The sequence below is a fragment of the Astatotilapia calliptera genome, chromosome 16, assembly GCF_964374335.1.
Source record: "Astatotilapia calliptera chromosome 16, fAstCal68.1, whole genome shotgun sequence".
Classification (NCBI taxonomy): domain Eukaryota; kingdom Metazoa; phylum Chordata; class Actinopteri; order Cichliformes; family Cichlidae; genus Astatotilapia; species Astatotilapia calliptera.
The window spans coordinates 31,462,706-31,477,310 of NC_137437.1; the positions used below are offsets into that span (position 1 = coordinate 31,462,706).

The 14,605-nt window shown below is 41.7% G+C and overlaps 1 protein-coding gene across 22 annotated transcripts in view; it reads left to right on the plus strand.

The window, feature by feature from the left end:
* tns1b (tensin 1b) overlaps positions 1–14,605 on the plus strand; it is a 195,486-nt gene that overhangs the window by 27,063 nt on the left and 153,818 nt on the right. For 4 of the 22 annotated variants that reach the window (XM_026143668.2, XM_080290511.1, XM_080290523.1 and 1 more), the window contains exon 1: positions 9,741–10,279. The exons of the other annotated variants lie outside the window; for them this stretch is intronic. In XM_026143668.2, coding sequence (XP_025999453.1) covers positions 10,199–10,279 — 81 coding nt within the window. In that variant the 5' untranslated portion in view covers positions 9,741–10,198. Of the gene's footprint in view, positions 1–9,740; positions 10,280–14,605 lie in introns of those variants that run through there. 22 annotated transcript variants of the gene reach the window in all.

Sequence of the window (14,605 nt, forward strand, 5' to 3'; positions counted from 1 at the left end):
ATGCTTGTCAGAAATGCTTAAGTAAGCTAAATGTGTCCAAGTCAGCTTTAGCTATGGGAAGTTGGGAAAGTGGAGATGGGTGAGTAAACTAGGGAAACAAATCATTAAATTTGATCTCCTGGAGCATAAAATCCTGAAAGTTTTAACTCTCGAGGTGTTAAAAATTTTTGCAGGGAGTTGTAGGGTTATATCACTCAAACCTTTAAACTCTTAATCTGTTGAAAAAAATAAATAAATGGGGGGGGGGGAAAAGGTAGCTAACTTGCTAATGGATAGTTGAGCTAGGATACTTATCACATAAGTCTTCAAGGGTCCGCGTGAGTCTGAGTGATATACATTTCATCATTAGGTGATGAATTCGAGGGTCCGTGCGGATGTCCACACGCCTGCTGCTCCTGCTAAGAACTTGCTTTAGACCAACAATGCATTCACCCCAGCCAATAGACTTTAAGCCAACTTAAATGGAGTGCATCTGGTACACCTACTGGGCCATCGGGTCAGCAGCAAAGCACAATCAAGGCTTGAACTGATTAGTTAGACTTGGTTAGGTTGGTATTGAACAGTTTCTTTTTTCAGCAGGTTTGATGGAAATCATTTATGTGGGTAAGCTAAATAATTACCTGCTATCAAACTGATAAGAGTCCAACTTAATTATTAAGCTTTACTTAAATACATCTGACAGCTTAACAACAACATTTACTGGTAATTTGCTAAATATTTGCCATGTTTCACTCTCGTTTTTTGCATTCATTTACATGTAAAGTTATCTTGATACAATGCGAAATTATTTTGATTGTAAGAAGTGACTCTTAATTTGTACATGTACAAATGTTTGCTTCCTGGGGTTGTTCATTGTAGTGTAAAAAGTTTGCTATTGTGTAAGTGTATTTTTTAGGATAAACTCCTTGAACACGTACAGCCTCATTTACTTAGGGTTATTTTTTGTTAACAATTGGGATTTCTGGACTAAAGTCATACCAGATGGGCACACCAGATATCAAAGTGTAACCATCTTCACATTTTCCAACATCTTTTTGACATTTAAAAAAAAATCTGTGGCAGGCTATGGAAAAGGCTGACTGTAAGAAACCACAGAGCGGGAACAAAAAGCTAAGAATATACCCAAATTGGCCTTAACGGCCTATCTTATGGCCTTTTCACCAAAGAGTCAGTCTTTCTTTTCTGAGTTCTCTGAGGGGAAGCAATGAAAGTGAGCTGCGGTTGGGAGGTTTTCCAAATAAAGAGCCAACTATTCCATTTTCTGAATTCTTTAAATGGTAAATTGTCTCATGATCAGTGATTAAATTGGGTGAAATTGCAAATTTAATGCAGAGAATTTGGATAATCACAAGCCTCCTTTTGTAATTGCACACACTTTCTTGCTCTTCCTCAAATGTAAAGCAAGTTAGGAGCCATTGATTTCAATTGCCTTCCACTTTATCCAATAAGGAAAGCTAGGCACCCAACTAATCACTCAAGATGCAAACTGGTTCAGAGGCTCCATGCACCATTTATGATTGGTCAGAATCTGCCAGTCTTCATTAAAAAAAAAAAAACCCTGAAAGCTCCAAATGCACCAGCATCCTCCGCTGAGTCCAAATACTGCATTCATTTTATTCTTTTTAGGTTCTTTCACTGCAAACCTCAAACATGAAGCGCTTGAATTATCAGCTGGAGCATACCAGCTTTGTAGTATACATCATTATTTAAACTGTGACGACGGACTGCTTGTCCACTCAACACATTTCTTATTTATTGTTCTTTCTCTCTTCAAGCCATCCCCCCACTGTTCTACATTAAATTTAAGACCCCCCCTCCTTTTTCCATCACTATAAGTGCCTCATTCTTAACCAGACTGCTCTGCCTGACCCATCCCACCACCGCCCACTTCTGAGTTCCCCTCTCCTAATCTTTTTCCTCCTCATGCTTTGAATGGCAGATCCTGCAGCATCCACAGAAAGATGGAGGGATGCTGTAGGGATGCTAGACAAGAGAGCGAAGAAGGCATTTACGAGTAATGTGCACTTTATGGGATCTCCAGTTTTTTAAAACACTAGAAAAAGGTACCTTTTCTTGGATTGGATGAAAAGCCATTCTGGGATTCTCTCCAGGTCACACTGCTAGTCTTTGCACCTCTGGACACGGCTCTTGAAGGGCAGGCTAGAGAGGGAGGGGAGACAAAGCAAGGAGATACAGGATACGGTAGAGGACGCGAGGAGGTTTTTGTTTTTTTTGTTTTTCCACGAGAGAATGGGCGGACTAGGCTGGTGTCTCGCCACCGTCTTCAGTTGGGCAAAATTTTTCTTCTATTGCATCTTTCCTTTCTGGAAGCCAGGGAAAAGCAAAAACAAGGTACAGCTGGTATTTTAGATGTATTTACCTTCAATAAAATATCATTTTGATGTCTTATTTTGTTAATTTAAGAGGCAGGAACCTTTATATTGAAGTTGACCTTTTTTTTGGTGTCTCTAGCTGCTGCTTATAGCTTAGTGCTGAGGTGGGCTGGGTTAAGACCACACTTTAGTGGTGTAGCAGTGTCACTTTGTCAGTCTGTCAGTTTGGTTCAAAATGAAATGTCTACCTGCTGAAATTCACCTCATGGTTTCAAGAAAGTGCAGGTTAATGATGCTGGTGCCCCTCTTGAATTTCCTCTTGCACCACAGCGAGGTTTACATTTGTGGTTTTGACTGAAATGCTTGGATAGTATTGGAAGGATTATAATATGAACTGAGACAGATATTCCAAAATATTCAAGTCAAGGTATACAGGCTTTAGAAAGCTGCCAGTTTGTCACCTTTACAGTATGTTCAAGGTGGCAGGTTGTGGACCAGGTCATTGCATTATAAAGACAGAGCTGGCATTTCCAACTTTTCAGTGTGCAAGGTCCAATGTAGGAGGGGGCATGTGTAACCCCAGCCACAATCTTTTCATAACCTACGGTAAGTAGTTTTTCTTATTCATTTATTTTATTTTTTATTTTTGTGCCAAACCAAGCAGTTTTTTTTTGCCTTAACTTCACCAGTTAGGGTTTTTTGTCTTTAACCTAATGTCTAAACATGGCCAGCAGATCAAAGCAAAAATAATATTAAAAAAGCAAACACACTGAAAACTAATGTGATGAACATGGCAAAAATCATGCATTCTAAACAATAGTGCATTGTCTTTGTTATTATTATGAGCATGCTTTGCAGGAAGGGAAACTTGCCACAGATTTAGATGCAGCTTTAGCTCATCTATAGAGAACACTGGGTGTGATCGCTGATGAAACTTAATGACTCACAGCCTTTGACCGAAGATGTATGAGAAGTTATTTATTATTCTCGTGATTAAGATCTGCAGTTGCCAAATGACAAAGGAAATTTAATATTTGTGTGATCCTCAGCAGCCTGGCATGGTATGATGAGCTGGAGAGATAAGCGCGTTGGCACAGACACGTCAAAACAGCAGGATATTAGCAGATTGACTTGACATGGCACTTTCTCTGATTGTAGGTCCTGTGTTGATGAATAGAACCATTAATCCTGTAAAAGCAGCCACTGCTTAGTGTGTTAGTTCACACATCCTCATATGAACACAGCCACTTGCTACACTCAGCCCTTTGTTGCATTTGAAACATTCATTTGAATATTGTACTGCTTATTTTATTAGTTTTTGATTTATGTGACTTTCTTATTTGACGTCAAAATTATCTGTCAGCCAGTATCTTTAAATTGCGGATGTGCTTATTGGACGATCTGATATCCTCGTGTTGGTGGTGTTCCCTCGTCATCATAAATAATGTTGTTCCAGGTTCAGCATTGCAAGTGACCAATCACCTTCTCCTGACGTCATCCGCGACCTCGAAAAAAAACAAACGCCTTCAAAAAATCTACTTCAATTGCGAGAAAAGAAACCGCCTCTGTAAGGACAATATGTATAATGCTTACCGTTTATTAAAGAAAAGTATCCTGAAATCCAAAGAATTCAAGTTCCTGGATCGGCGGACAGAAGCGGTTTCTCTTCTCGCAAGTGAAGTAGATTTTTTTTAAGGCGGTATTTTTCAAAGGCAGAAAAGGGGGACGTCACAACAATGTGATTGGTCACTTGCAATGTTGAACCTGGAACAACATTTATTATGATGATGTGGGAACAACACCGACACGAGGATATCAGATCATCCAACCTTATTACGAACAGAATAGATCCTGTAATATATCTTATGTCATTCTGGTCAGAAGTATAAAACGAATTTCTTATCATGACAAGATTTTTTTTGTGTGTGTGAATTTGAACAGTTTGTTTGCTGTGCTTGCTACTTATTTCCCCTGGAGGATATTAAAGGCTCTAATAGGAAGATCAGATCCTCATGGCTTTGCTTTGGTTGGTTTCTTTTCATTAATTTGTAATTGCTATTAAAAATCCAAGTCATATACTCTGAAGAGATTGCAAGTATTAGGAATGCAGAGAGAGAGTTGTAGAAATAAGTTTACTGTGCATTTGGGTGAATCTGTGTAGGTGGAGAGGATATTTGGATAACCAATGCTAATGCATTTTATTATTTATGTGATAACTGCTTAAAAAGAGCATTAAATCTGGCCTTAACATGCCCCGACCTCACCACTCACAGGTGAGGTGAATAACGCTGACACCTTTTAGTGGGTGGGACATGTCAGAAAGAAAGTGAACAATTGGTCCTCAAAGCTGATGTGTTAGAAAGTGGAAAAACGAGCAAGTGTTATTTGTTATTAGTATTGCTATGTAATAAGGGACATAACAGATGGAGTCACCTGGGTCATCTATGGCTTTAAAGGGCCTTTTCACTAATGAACCTTAGAGTTTTTTTAAAGAATAGGCCTGACCACCCTGAAATGCCTCACATCGTGTACTGCAGCCGTGTTATTGTTGCTTTCATGGGTCGGTGTGTTCTGGTGTTGGGCGGACGGTCCTTCCTCTCAGCAGAAAGAACAGAGGAAAAACGTGCACACACATGTGAGCGTTCTCAAAGGGAGGGCGGCAGGCCTGCATTGTTTGCAACAGATGGGAGTCACAGGGGTGTGTGTGTGTGTGTGTGTGTGTGTGTGTGCGTGTGCGTGTGCGTGTGTGTGTGTGTGTGTGTGTGTGTGTGTGTGTGCGCGTGCATGTGTGTGGCCTGCTGGAGTGTGTTCTTCCTCTGTCTGTCAACAAGTGAACTCCCCTTCATGTAGCACGTCAGGACATCGGCCAAGATCACAGAACACACCCCTCTGCTGTTTGCACATTCACTCTCCCTTTATCCGCCTGCTTATCTACTATCTTCATCTATGTGATCACTGACTACAGACCCCTGTTTTTTGTTTTTTTTTTTTTGTTTTTTTTCAGGGGTTTTTTGTTTCTCCCGCCCTCTTTTTCATCCATGTCTGATAGCCTTTGCTTATTTTTTCTTCTTTTATCAGTTCAGTCTTTTTTTCCTTCTGTCTCTTGTTTTGAGCCCGTTGTAACAGGCTGGGCAGCTTTGATCTCACTCAGCTGTTTATCCGTCTTTACGTGGTTCAAGGACAGTGATCCGACAGCAGTTAATCTTCTTAATTGTCTCGCTGTCCGCTCTTGGCTCTGGTTTTACAAAAGAAACCGAAATGGTCAAGGTTAAAGATGTACTAAAACAAATTGAGTGATCTGATTAGTCGTAGAAATTTGCCCTTCTTTCCTTTCCTGCATTACAATCCCTCAGTCTCTGTAGTCCCGCTTTATAATTTATCGCCGGGCTACACCAAACAGCCACAACATTAAAACCACTAACAGGTGAAATGAGTAATATAATTCATCCTGTTACAAAAAGCTGCCATTCTTCTGGATGTTACTTTGATATTCAATTCAATTCAATTTTATTTATATAGCGCCAAATCACAACAAAAGTCGCCTCAAGGCGCTTCATAGATACAGAGAAAAACCCAACAATCATATGACCCCCTATGAGCAAGCACTTTGGCGACAGTGGGAAAGAAAAACTCCCTTTTAACAGGAAGAAACCTCCGGCAGAACCAGGCTCAGGGAGGGGCCGGGCCATCTGCTGCGACCGGTTGGGGTGAGAGAAGGAAGACAGGATAAAAGACATGCTGTGGAAGAGAGACAGAGGTTAATAACAGGTATGATTCAATGCAGAGAGGTCTATCTAGGATATCTGTGCAGCACTTCCAGCAGGACAGGGCATCCAGCCACACCGCAAACCTGCTCGTGAACCCGAGCTGACCTGACTTCAAACTCCCCAGATCAAACTGAACATCTGTGGGCTGCACCACAACAAGCCCGATCCACGTAGGGTCCAACCACTGGAAACAAAGCAGTGTCAGATACCCCCAATGACGTCCACACCCCAACAGGTTAGAGCTGTTTTGGTGGCAAAAGGGGAACCTGGACAATAGTTGGGCGTTGGTTTTAATTGTTTTGGCCGATCGCCGTTTGAACAAATACTTGATAAGAAATCAGGGATGCAGTTTGTTCAAAAACCACCAGTGGGTGCTGCTGCTGCACTTAGTTTCTGTTTGATTTTTGGTGGCCTTATAGTGAAATAATGTGACTGGGGTAAAAAAGACTTTGAGTATCTTGTAGAAATTCATTAACTTGATACAGTTTCCTCTGTTACTGTATATAGAAGGCGTTATGACTATAAAAAAATAAATTATGCATCATGCACTGTTACATGAGAGTGTGTTGACAGATAATGTGGAGGATGACTTTATGCAAGAACATAGTGTGCAGTGCTGTGACTGCTTTTATTTCAGCACAGCTAAGCTCTGCTGGACAACTCTTCAGTGCTCTGTCATTCTCTGACAGTTATGATTGGGAAGGTCATTGGATTGATTTCACACATGGGGGGCAAGAAGAAAGAAGTAAACAAACAAAGCTTCCTGTCCTGTCATTTCTCAGATGGTAATCAAGCTGCTGACCATGTGGTCAAAAAGCCAATGTCTTGCCACCTACAGCTCTGCCACAGTATAATTTAAGAGGCTAAGGTAGTAATTTCTATATCTTTTTTTAGAATGTAGAAAAACAGTGGGGTGTTAAATGACGTCCAAAAACAAATTGATTTCCAGCAACATGTCAGCTGTGCTGTCCCATCAACATGTGTGCCAGACAGTGTAAAGTCTCACAGGACTGTTGATGTTCAAGTGCTGAATGTTAAGTTGCAGTTAGTTTGTGTTTGGTCCTTTTTTTTTTTTTTTGGTGCAAGTGTGACAGGATAAGCATTGCTGCTGGAGCTGCGTTTCATTAAAGCAAAGGCTTCTCAATGAGAGATTTGAGATGTCTACTTCTATTAGCTATGAAAAGATACTAAAATATTTTAAATAAATAAATAGAATAAAAAAGCAGGCAAAAACAAGGAGTCTTAATATTTAAATTCTCCACATTTGATGTTTCCCTGGCTTCTTTCTCGTTTTTGACTGGGACCAGCAGTGCAGGGGTTGGCACAATCTCCTTAGACCTAAGGTCCTGGGTTAGAATCTACTAGATGGCTGAAGTTTGTATCCCTGTAATCTGCACAGTCTGATTTACACCTACAGTCCAGAGACATGCATATTGGCTAAATTGATGTTTCTAAATTGGCCGTAGGTGTAAATGTGAGCATGAATAGTTATGTCTCTCTGTGTTAACCCTGTCCATGGTGTACACTGGTTCTTGCCCCCGTGACAGCTGGGATAAACTTCAGCCCCCCCACCCTGAACTGCAAAGGTGGAAGTAGATGTATGTACTGGATGGCAATGAGCGACGAGGGATTATCATAATCCGTGACTTCGCTGGACTGTGTGATGGGGCTTTAGCTGCCTCTAAGTGGCCAAAACTCAATAACACAAAATCTTAATTAAAATGTGTCTAAAACTTACAAACTTTTGAAAACTCTGTGTCATTGGTAATAATTCACTGACCACTAAACCATCCAACTCTAATTAAATGCTATCATTTAATGAATGAAAGCACCATTAACTGAAGCAATTATAAACTCAACTAGGACTCGTGCTGATGACAGGTGGTCCTCTTGAAGAGCAGTTTTTAATCTGAAAGTGTGAATTGAAGCCATGCGTACTATATAACTTCTTGTTGTGTCAGGCTTTGCATCCTTGTGTGTGTCCGTGTGTTTTTCGTTTCGTCTGTAACCTCGTATCCTTTAGCGAATGTCTGTGTAGGTGGTGGCCTGCAAGAAGTACTGGGCCACTAGTCCTCTGTGCCAAAGGGTGAGTATGCATGACTGTTTCTGTGTGTGGGTGGGTTTGTGTATTTACACACCATGTGAGAAAATTGTGAAGATGTGCGCGAGAGGGTGGAGAAGGAAAAGGTGGTTATTGGTGGATGTTTGTGTATATGAATGTGGTGAACTTGATAGTTTAAATGACATGTATTTATGTTTTGAGGAAATTGTGGGCTGGGATTTTTCTGAGTGTTTTTGTTTATCTCTGATGGGAAATGATGGGTTTGAGTGCACACGTGGGTAGGCTCAAGTAGTATGGAGGATTGTGTGTGCGTTTGTGTGTGCGCGCATGTGCATGAAAAACCTGCAGAAAGGGATAAAGAGTCATGGGGCTAACATGGTCATTGATGAGCAGTGAGAACTTAATGAGGCAGCTTTTACTTCCTGGCCCCTGTGTTCTTTCTCCCTTTTGTAAAGTGTGAAGAGGGAGTGGGGTCTGTTTAAAGCCACTTCCTGTCACTAACCAAGCATGTTGTTTTTGTTTTTGTATTTCTGCACACAAGAGATAAAATGTCAGTCAAATTCAATGTACTGATCGAGCACCAAAACTGCAGTTCCTGGAATGACCACCAGAGGCTGTCCCCATAGACTACCATGTTAAAATGACCAACTTTAAAGTAGAAACAAACATGACCCTGAGACTGGTTGGCGCCTCACTCGCAATCGCATATCACTATTTAATCATTTAATGAAATTGGTCATTCCTTCATTCATTATTGCAGTGATGTCTTGTGCCATTTCACACTCCTAGTGTTAGTCAGGTTGCAGCTGATGGTGCGTGGCATAACAAGCAGATACTGTTTTAGAGCAGCGTGATCATGGTTAGGATTGCAAAGAGGCATGTTGTGCTGCTCTGAAAACTTCTTTGCAATTGCTTTGGTTGTGAGCAGGTTGCCATGGGAGCTCTGTAGATTGCATGGAAGACACAGCTTGTCTGCAAGCACTTGCCAACTTGTCGCTGAGGGGTGGCAAAACTGAGAACTGCAATGCAAACTGGAAAGGCAGCCTGCTTGCCTTCAAAGTAAAAGTTTTGTGCCTTATGGCTACAACCAACGTATTTCAAAAGGAGCAACTTTTACTTTGAAGGCAAACTGTCTACCACTTGTAAGTAAGGTTTGCACTTGTTTAGACAAGATGGTATTTTCTATGCAAACCATGAAAGTGGCAACTCAACTTTTTTTTTTTCTTATTTACATTTTTAAATTTAAATATTTAGGAAAGCAGGTACCAAAGGAGTTGGTGCAAATTTCCCTTGAGAAAAGACTAGAAAAAATAAATTGCATGTGCCTATTTTTGATTTCCAGAGTGATTGAAAGTTGCATTTTTTGATGTCAGGAGAAATGTCAGTGAAGATTTACCTCAAAGGTAGGTAGGTAAAAGCAGGCGGCGTGGAGTTTATGAAATATTAAAATGGGCTTAATACAGAAATGCACAAGGAAAGCATGCAGGAGAGAGGCGTAGAAGGTGGGAGGGAGGTGAAGTGCCATGGATGCTGTGGGGGGACGAGCAGGGAGGGGTGGGATCAAGGGATGAATGAAATTAAAAGTGGTGAGGCTTAGAGGGCTAAGGAGGGAGGGAGACATGGGATGAGAGAGAGGGAGAGGAGGCGCAAAAGAGATGGATAATAAGTGGACTATACCCCCTCCCCCTTTGCTCCCGTGGAGAGGTAGGGGCAGCCTGACCCCCCTCAGTTAAAAAAACCAAAAAAAAAAAAAACCTTTGTGAACCTTTCCCCGGCAGAGAGAACGGGAGGCAGACCGAGCGCAGAGCAGAGGAGAGGCAGTAAGGATCCAATTTAGAGCAGACACATAGAGGGAAAACAGCAAGCCGGACACTGAGGAAGAGGCAGAAAGAAGAAGCTGTATTTATGTCCTGGATGGTCATGGCTTTGCAGTGCTGGGCTACTCTTCTTCTTCTTGGATTAAACTTAAGGAAGCCCACTGGTCTGTAGCAGCCCCAGCAGCAGCCCCAGCAGCAGCATCACTCCTGTCCGTCACCATGCCGTCTGTCTCTCTCAGCTTGCCCACAGCTCTGGCTGGACCTGCACGCACTTGGGTCTGCCTGTCTTGCATGTTCTGGGTGAGAAAAGTTTCCAGTCAGATATTTTTAGGAGTTCACAGGATGTCTGACAGCAGAAATTTTAGCACAATTTCTCTGCAGCTCTAATATGTCAGAGTGAAATCATGTGTATAAGTCAGTAGGGCTGACTCACGTGGGACATAGTGTGACGATGCAGTGGGCATGATATTTTCTGTAAAAAAAGGTTTATGCTTCAGATTATTTGGGAGCCCCGCTCAGGGGATCTATTGGGTGGTCTGCTTTCGGGGGTTGGGTGGAGGGTTGGGACCCCGGCTGTGGGGGGCCTTGGCACGGTGACACATTTGAATGTGGGAGATATTATGAAGGAGAACGGGAGGGCGTGCAAACGCGAGACAAACCTCTGCACTGTCTGTTTCGTTTCAGTAACATGTTCTTGTGTTTTCTTTGCTCCGTGTGCACGCTGAAAACTTTTCTGCTCCGACTTTGAGTTGAATTAAATGCTCTCCTTACTCACCCATTCCCACTCCCTCACTCCCCCTGTGTCCCGCTCTGTTTCGCACTAGGTGGTTGGGACACACAGCTATTTTTTGCTTTCTCTTGTATAATTCAATCTGCCGCGCATTCCCGCTCACAGTGAGGGGTTGTTTGTGCACTTGTGTGCCCTCTGGTCAGTGTTTGTGCGTGTGTGAGTGTCCATCCTAAATGTGCTGTGACTACGGTCTCGACATGTCTTAAAACACTGTGAGTGCTTCTCCTAATTTGTGCTGATATGAAAGAACATTCCTGTCTCAAATATACGACATTGCTTGCTGCTCTCCACGTTTTTTTTTTTCAGCTGAATAGAGGATGAAAGAGGAGACTGGTTTGAATAGACCATTGAGATCCATCCTTCCCCATTCTGCAGTGGTCCTTTGGGACATGACTGCACACCACTGGCAGAGCTGCAGCTCTTGGCGTGAGGACTGGATAATCTTACAGAGCTCTTCATCAGTTAATTACCATTCTTTCTTTTGAGGAGCGGGGGGCGAGGTGAAGGGGGGGGGGGGGGGGGTTGTAAAAGAATCTCAATGCCCCCCAGCTAAGCTCTGGGTCACTGATTGACTGCATCAGAGCGGTGTATGACAAAGCGAGCTCACTTAAGGGGGCGGGATTCAGTGTTAATAGCAGATCTTTGTTTGGTGCTAAAATGGCCCTAATTTGGGCACACCTTATTCCAGCAGCCTGGTGTTGTGGGTTATACGAGCTTTGCACCCTTCTGACCTGTTTGCTGGACAGACTAATCCTTTATCAAGTTTTTTTTTTTTTTTTTTTTATGCTGAAAGAGAAGGTGTCTGTGCATGATCATTTCTGAAATTTCCTAAAACGGACAGTGCCACTTTAAGGCCAGATCGATCTGAAGAAATGCTGAGGAGAGAAAAGAGCTGAATATTAAGCTCCAATCACTTTGCTCTTCCTGAAGTGACTGAAAATGTGTAGCTTTCGCCCCTTTCTGTGATGACTTCTGACCTTTTGAAGGATTTCTTAAAGCTATAAACATTTTCATTTAGAAACTTTGTTGAATGAGATATCTTAAAAATGTGTAGCTCTGGAAAACACCCAATGGCAACTTCCAGGGCTGAAATATAAACCCGTTATCCAGTCTGTGTAGCTTCCCAGTCATCTAGGTCATGGTCATTTTAAGCATTTGCAATGAAGGTAGCTGGACTTCTTTTTGGTTCATGAAGACCTGAAGAATTGTGAAGTTTCATCTCATTTAAGAAGCATCTTCAGTTCCAGCTACAGAGTTATTAAAACCCCTTGAAGGGTTAAATGCCTGGGACTCTCCATCAGTATTTAGAACTGAAGAAGCCTCTCAGATGACACGTGAAACGTCTTCCTGAAGTCGAGCTCCCTTCATTGCAAGTGCTTAATAATAAGCAGCAGTTCCTCTAGTGTCAACTTGATGTTCGCTTGAAAGAGCGAGTCAGCCCTGATATTAAAATTCCAAACTTTAAACCACAAAGAAATATGTTTAAAAGGCTGTTTTCATCTCTAAACCTAATTGTGGCTTTTATGGCAGCTGTAAAGGTTGTAAAGTTTTATATAATTGATCTATTTAAATTAAATTAAGGCTTAAATCTCATCATTTAGGGGCATTGGCACTTTAAGGGATTGTGGGTGCCAACAAAGCCACTATAGATGCTGTTTACTAATTTAAAGGGCTGGCATCTGTGCAGCACTATCAAAATACGCATAACAGCTGATCTCTGGGCTACTTTCGTATTTATGCTGTTGTTGGTTCTTTAGTTTTAACCCCTGTCACAGGGAACATAGAAGTCATCATAGATAAAGAACTTGATTATAGTGAGGGAAAGCGAGTGTTAAAAACAGTAAAATCTGTCCACTGCAACCATTTTCCCCACTGAGCTTATCTTCATGCTCCTATCTCTGCTTTTGCTGACTTTTCTGTTTAATTAACTCTTCAACAAATCAGCATTCTGCCAGTCAACGTTGGGCTTTGCACTAACTCTTGGTGAACCAAAAGCAAGCACGTCTGGACTGGGCTGGTTGCATACCCAAAATCTTTGACTCTGCCAAAGACGTGAGGAGACACAAATGTCTTAACATAAATTAGGCTTGAGTTCTAACAAAACAAAGATGGGGAGGGTGACAGTGCTAAACTTGAGTTGACAAACAGACAGGAGGCGTCATGGTGGCTTTTTTCAGCCTATGATTTACTCAAATTTGTCTTTAAGGAATGTGTTTTACATTGCAAAGACGAGGCGACCCATTGCCACAAATCTCTTTTCCAAGATTAAACATAAAAACAGAAAAGGGACTGTCCATTTGATGATGAAGTCTGCATACTGTAGACGTCCTCCTTGAACAGATGGGAAAGTGAGTACAGCTGCAAAAGCTGTTATGAAGAGACTGGTCTGTAGAATAGAATGATACAAAGTGGGAGACTGGGCACCTGACAGCGAGTAAGTTCAGCTTCAGGAAACAGACTGGCTTCTGGAACTAGACGAGATCTGTTCCTTAGCCTCCAATGGGGAGGGCTTCCTCTTGTCAGAGCAGGATAAAGGAAGATTTTTCCAGCATGGAAGCTGAAAGAAATGCTTAGAGAAATATAGGAAACGGCAGGAGCGACTTGAAGGACGCAGGAAATGAATAGAAGATGCTGCGGGCGAAACGGGAGGGCAAAGTATTTACGGATGATGAGAAAGGCCTTGAAAGAAGACCTTCAGTAGAGTGCTGACCCTCAACGCCAGACACTTTGAATAATTAATGAATGCCAAAAAGGGTTTTAGGGATTTTTTTCAATTTTTTTTTTTAATCAGGTTTCTCTGTAGGGGCCTGGAAAAGCAATGAAATGCCCTTTACCAGCCCACAGCCTATAAAGTTTAAAAGCCATGCAAATCCTGTTGACATTCAGGAGCAGTAGGTTATTAACACACCCACTTACTTTGGCCTTTAGACCAAACAGGCAAGTTGATAGGATATGTGCCGGATAGAGCAGGGCGATATGGCCAAAAATATTTATCACGATATATATTTGAAAATTTGCGATAACGATATAACCGACGATATAATTGATGCGAGACAAAATACAACTCCACAACATTACTAGCGCAAAAAGACAACCTTCCATTTATTTTCACTTAAACAAGAAGCTGGTTTTTATGTACATTAAAGCTTTATAAAAATGTAACAGTGCAAATGCAAATTCCTTGCTGAAAGTTTAACCAAAAGGCATTTCCAGTAGAAATGGGCTGACATATCCTGAGCATAACCATGTATAATATCCACTGAAGTTAAAAAGAGGTGCTTTGCAACATTAAACTGCAGTGTGCAGTACAGACTAACCTCGTATTGTGGATGGATTATCTCAGTTGTTCTCCTGACTGAAGTTTGGTCCGTTTACAGTATCCTACCATGCGATTGCATTTGTCTCTAACCATGAAGAACCTTCACGTTAACTTTTATAAGTGGAAAAGTGTTAGTGTTCGTCCTCCAGCTTCACTGTTTATGTTATGCTAACATAGCTGTGTCGCTAGCGATCACGTAGCACATCATTATATACCAGCTAGCCCAACTTCAGTAACCCTACAAACGTCACTGCTGTTTAGTTTCCTGTCTTCATTTATGTTGGAAGTGATAGCAGAGCTGTACGTTTGATTTTTTTCAGAAATCTCTCCGTCAGAACATGCTATATCATGCTTAGGTAACTAGCGAAACTAGCGAGCTAACTTCCGCTAGCTTCCTGCTAACTTCTAACTCCGTTAAATGTAATAACTTTTGTTTTCATGGATGCCTGGAAGTTAAACTTTATAGTTACACCTGGTAAAGCAGCAATGCTGATCGTTTTATTAAAGATGAAAGAAT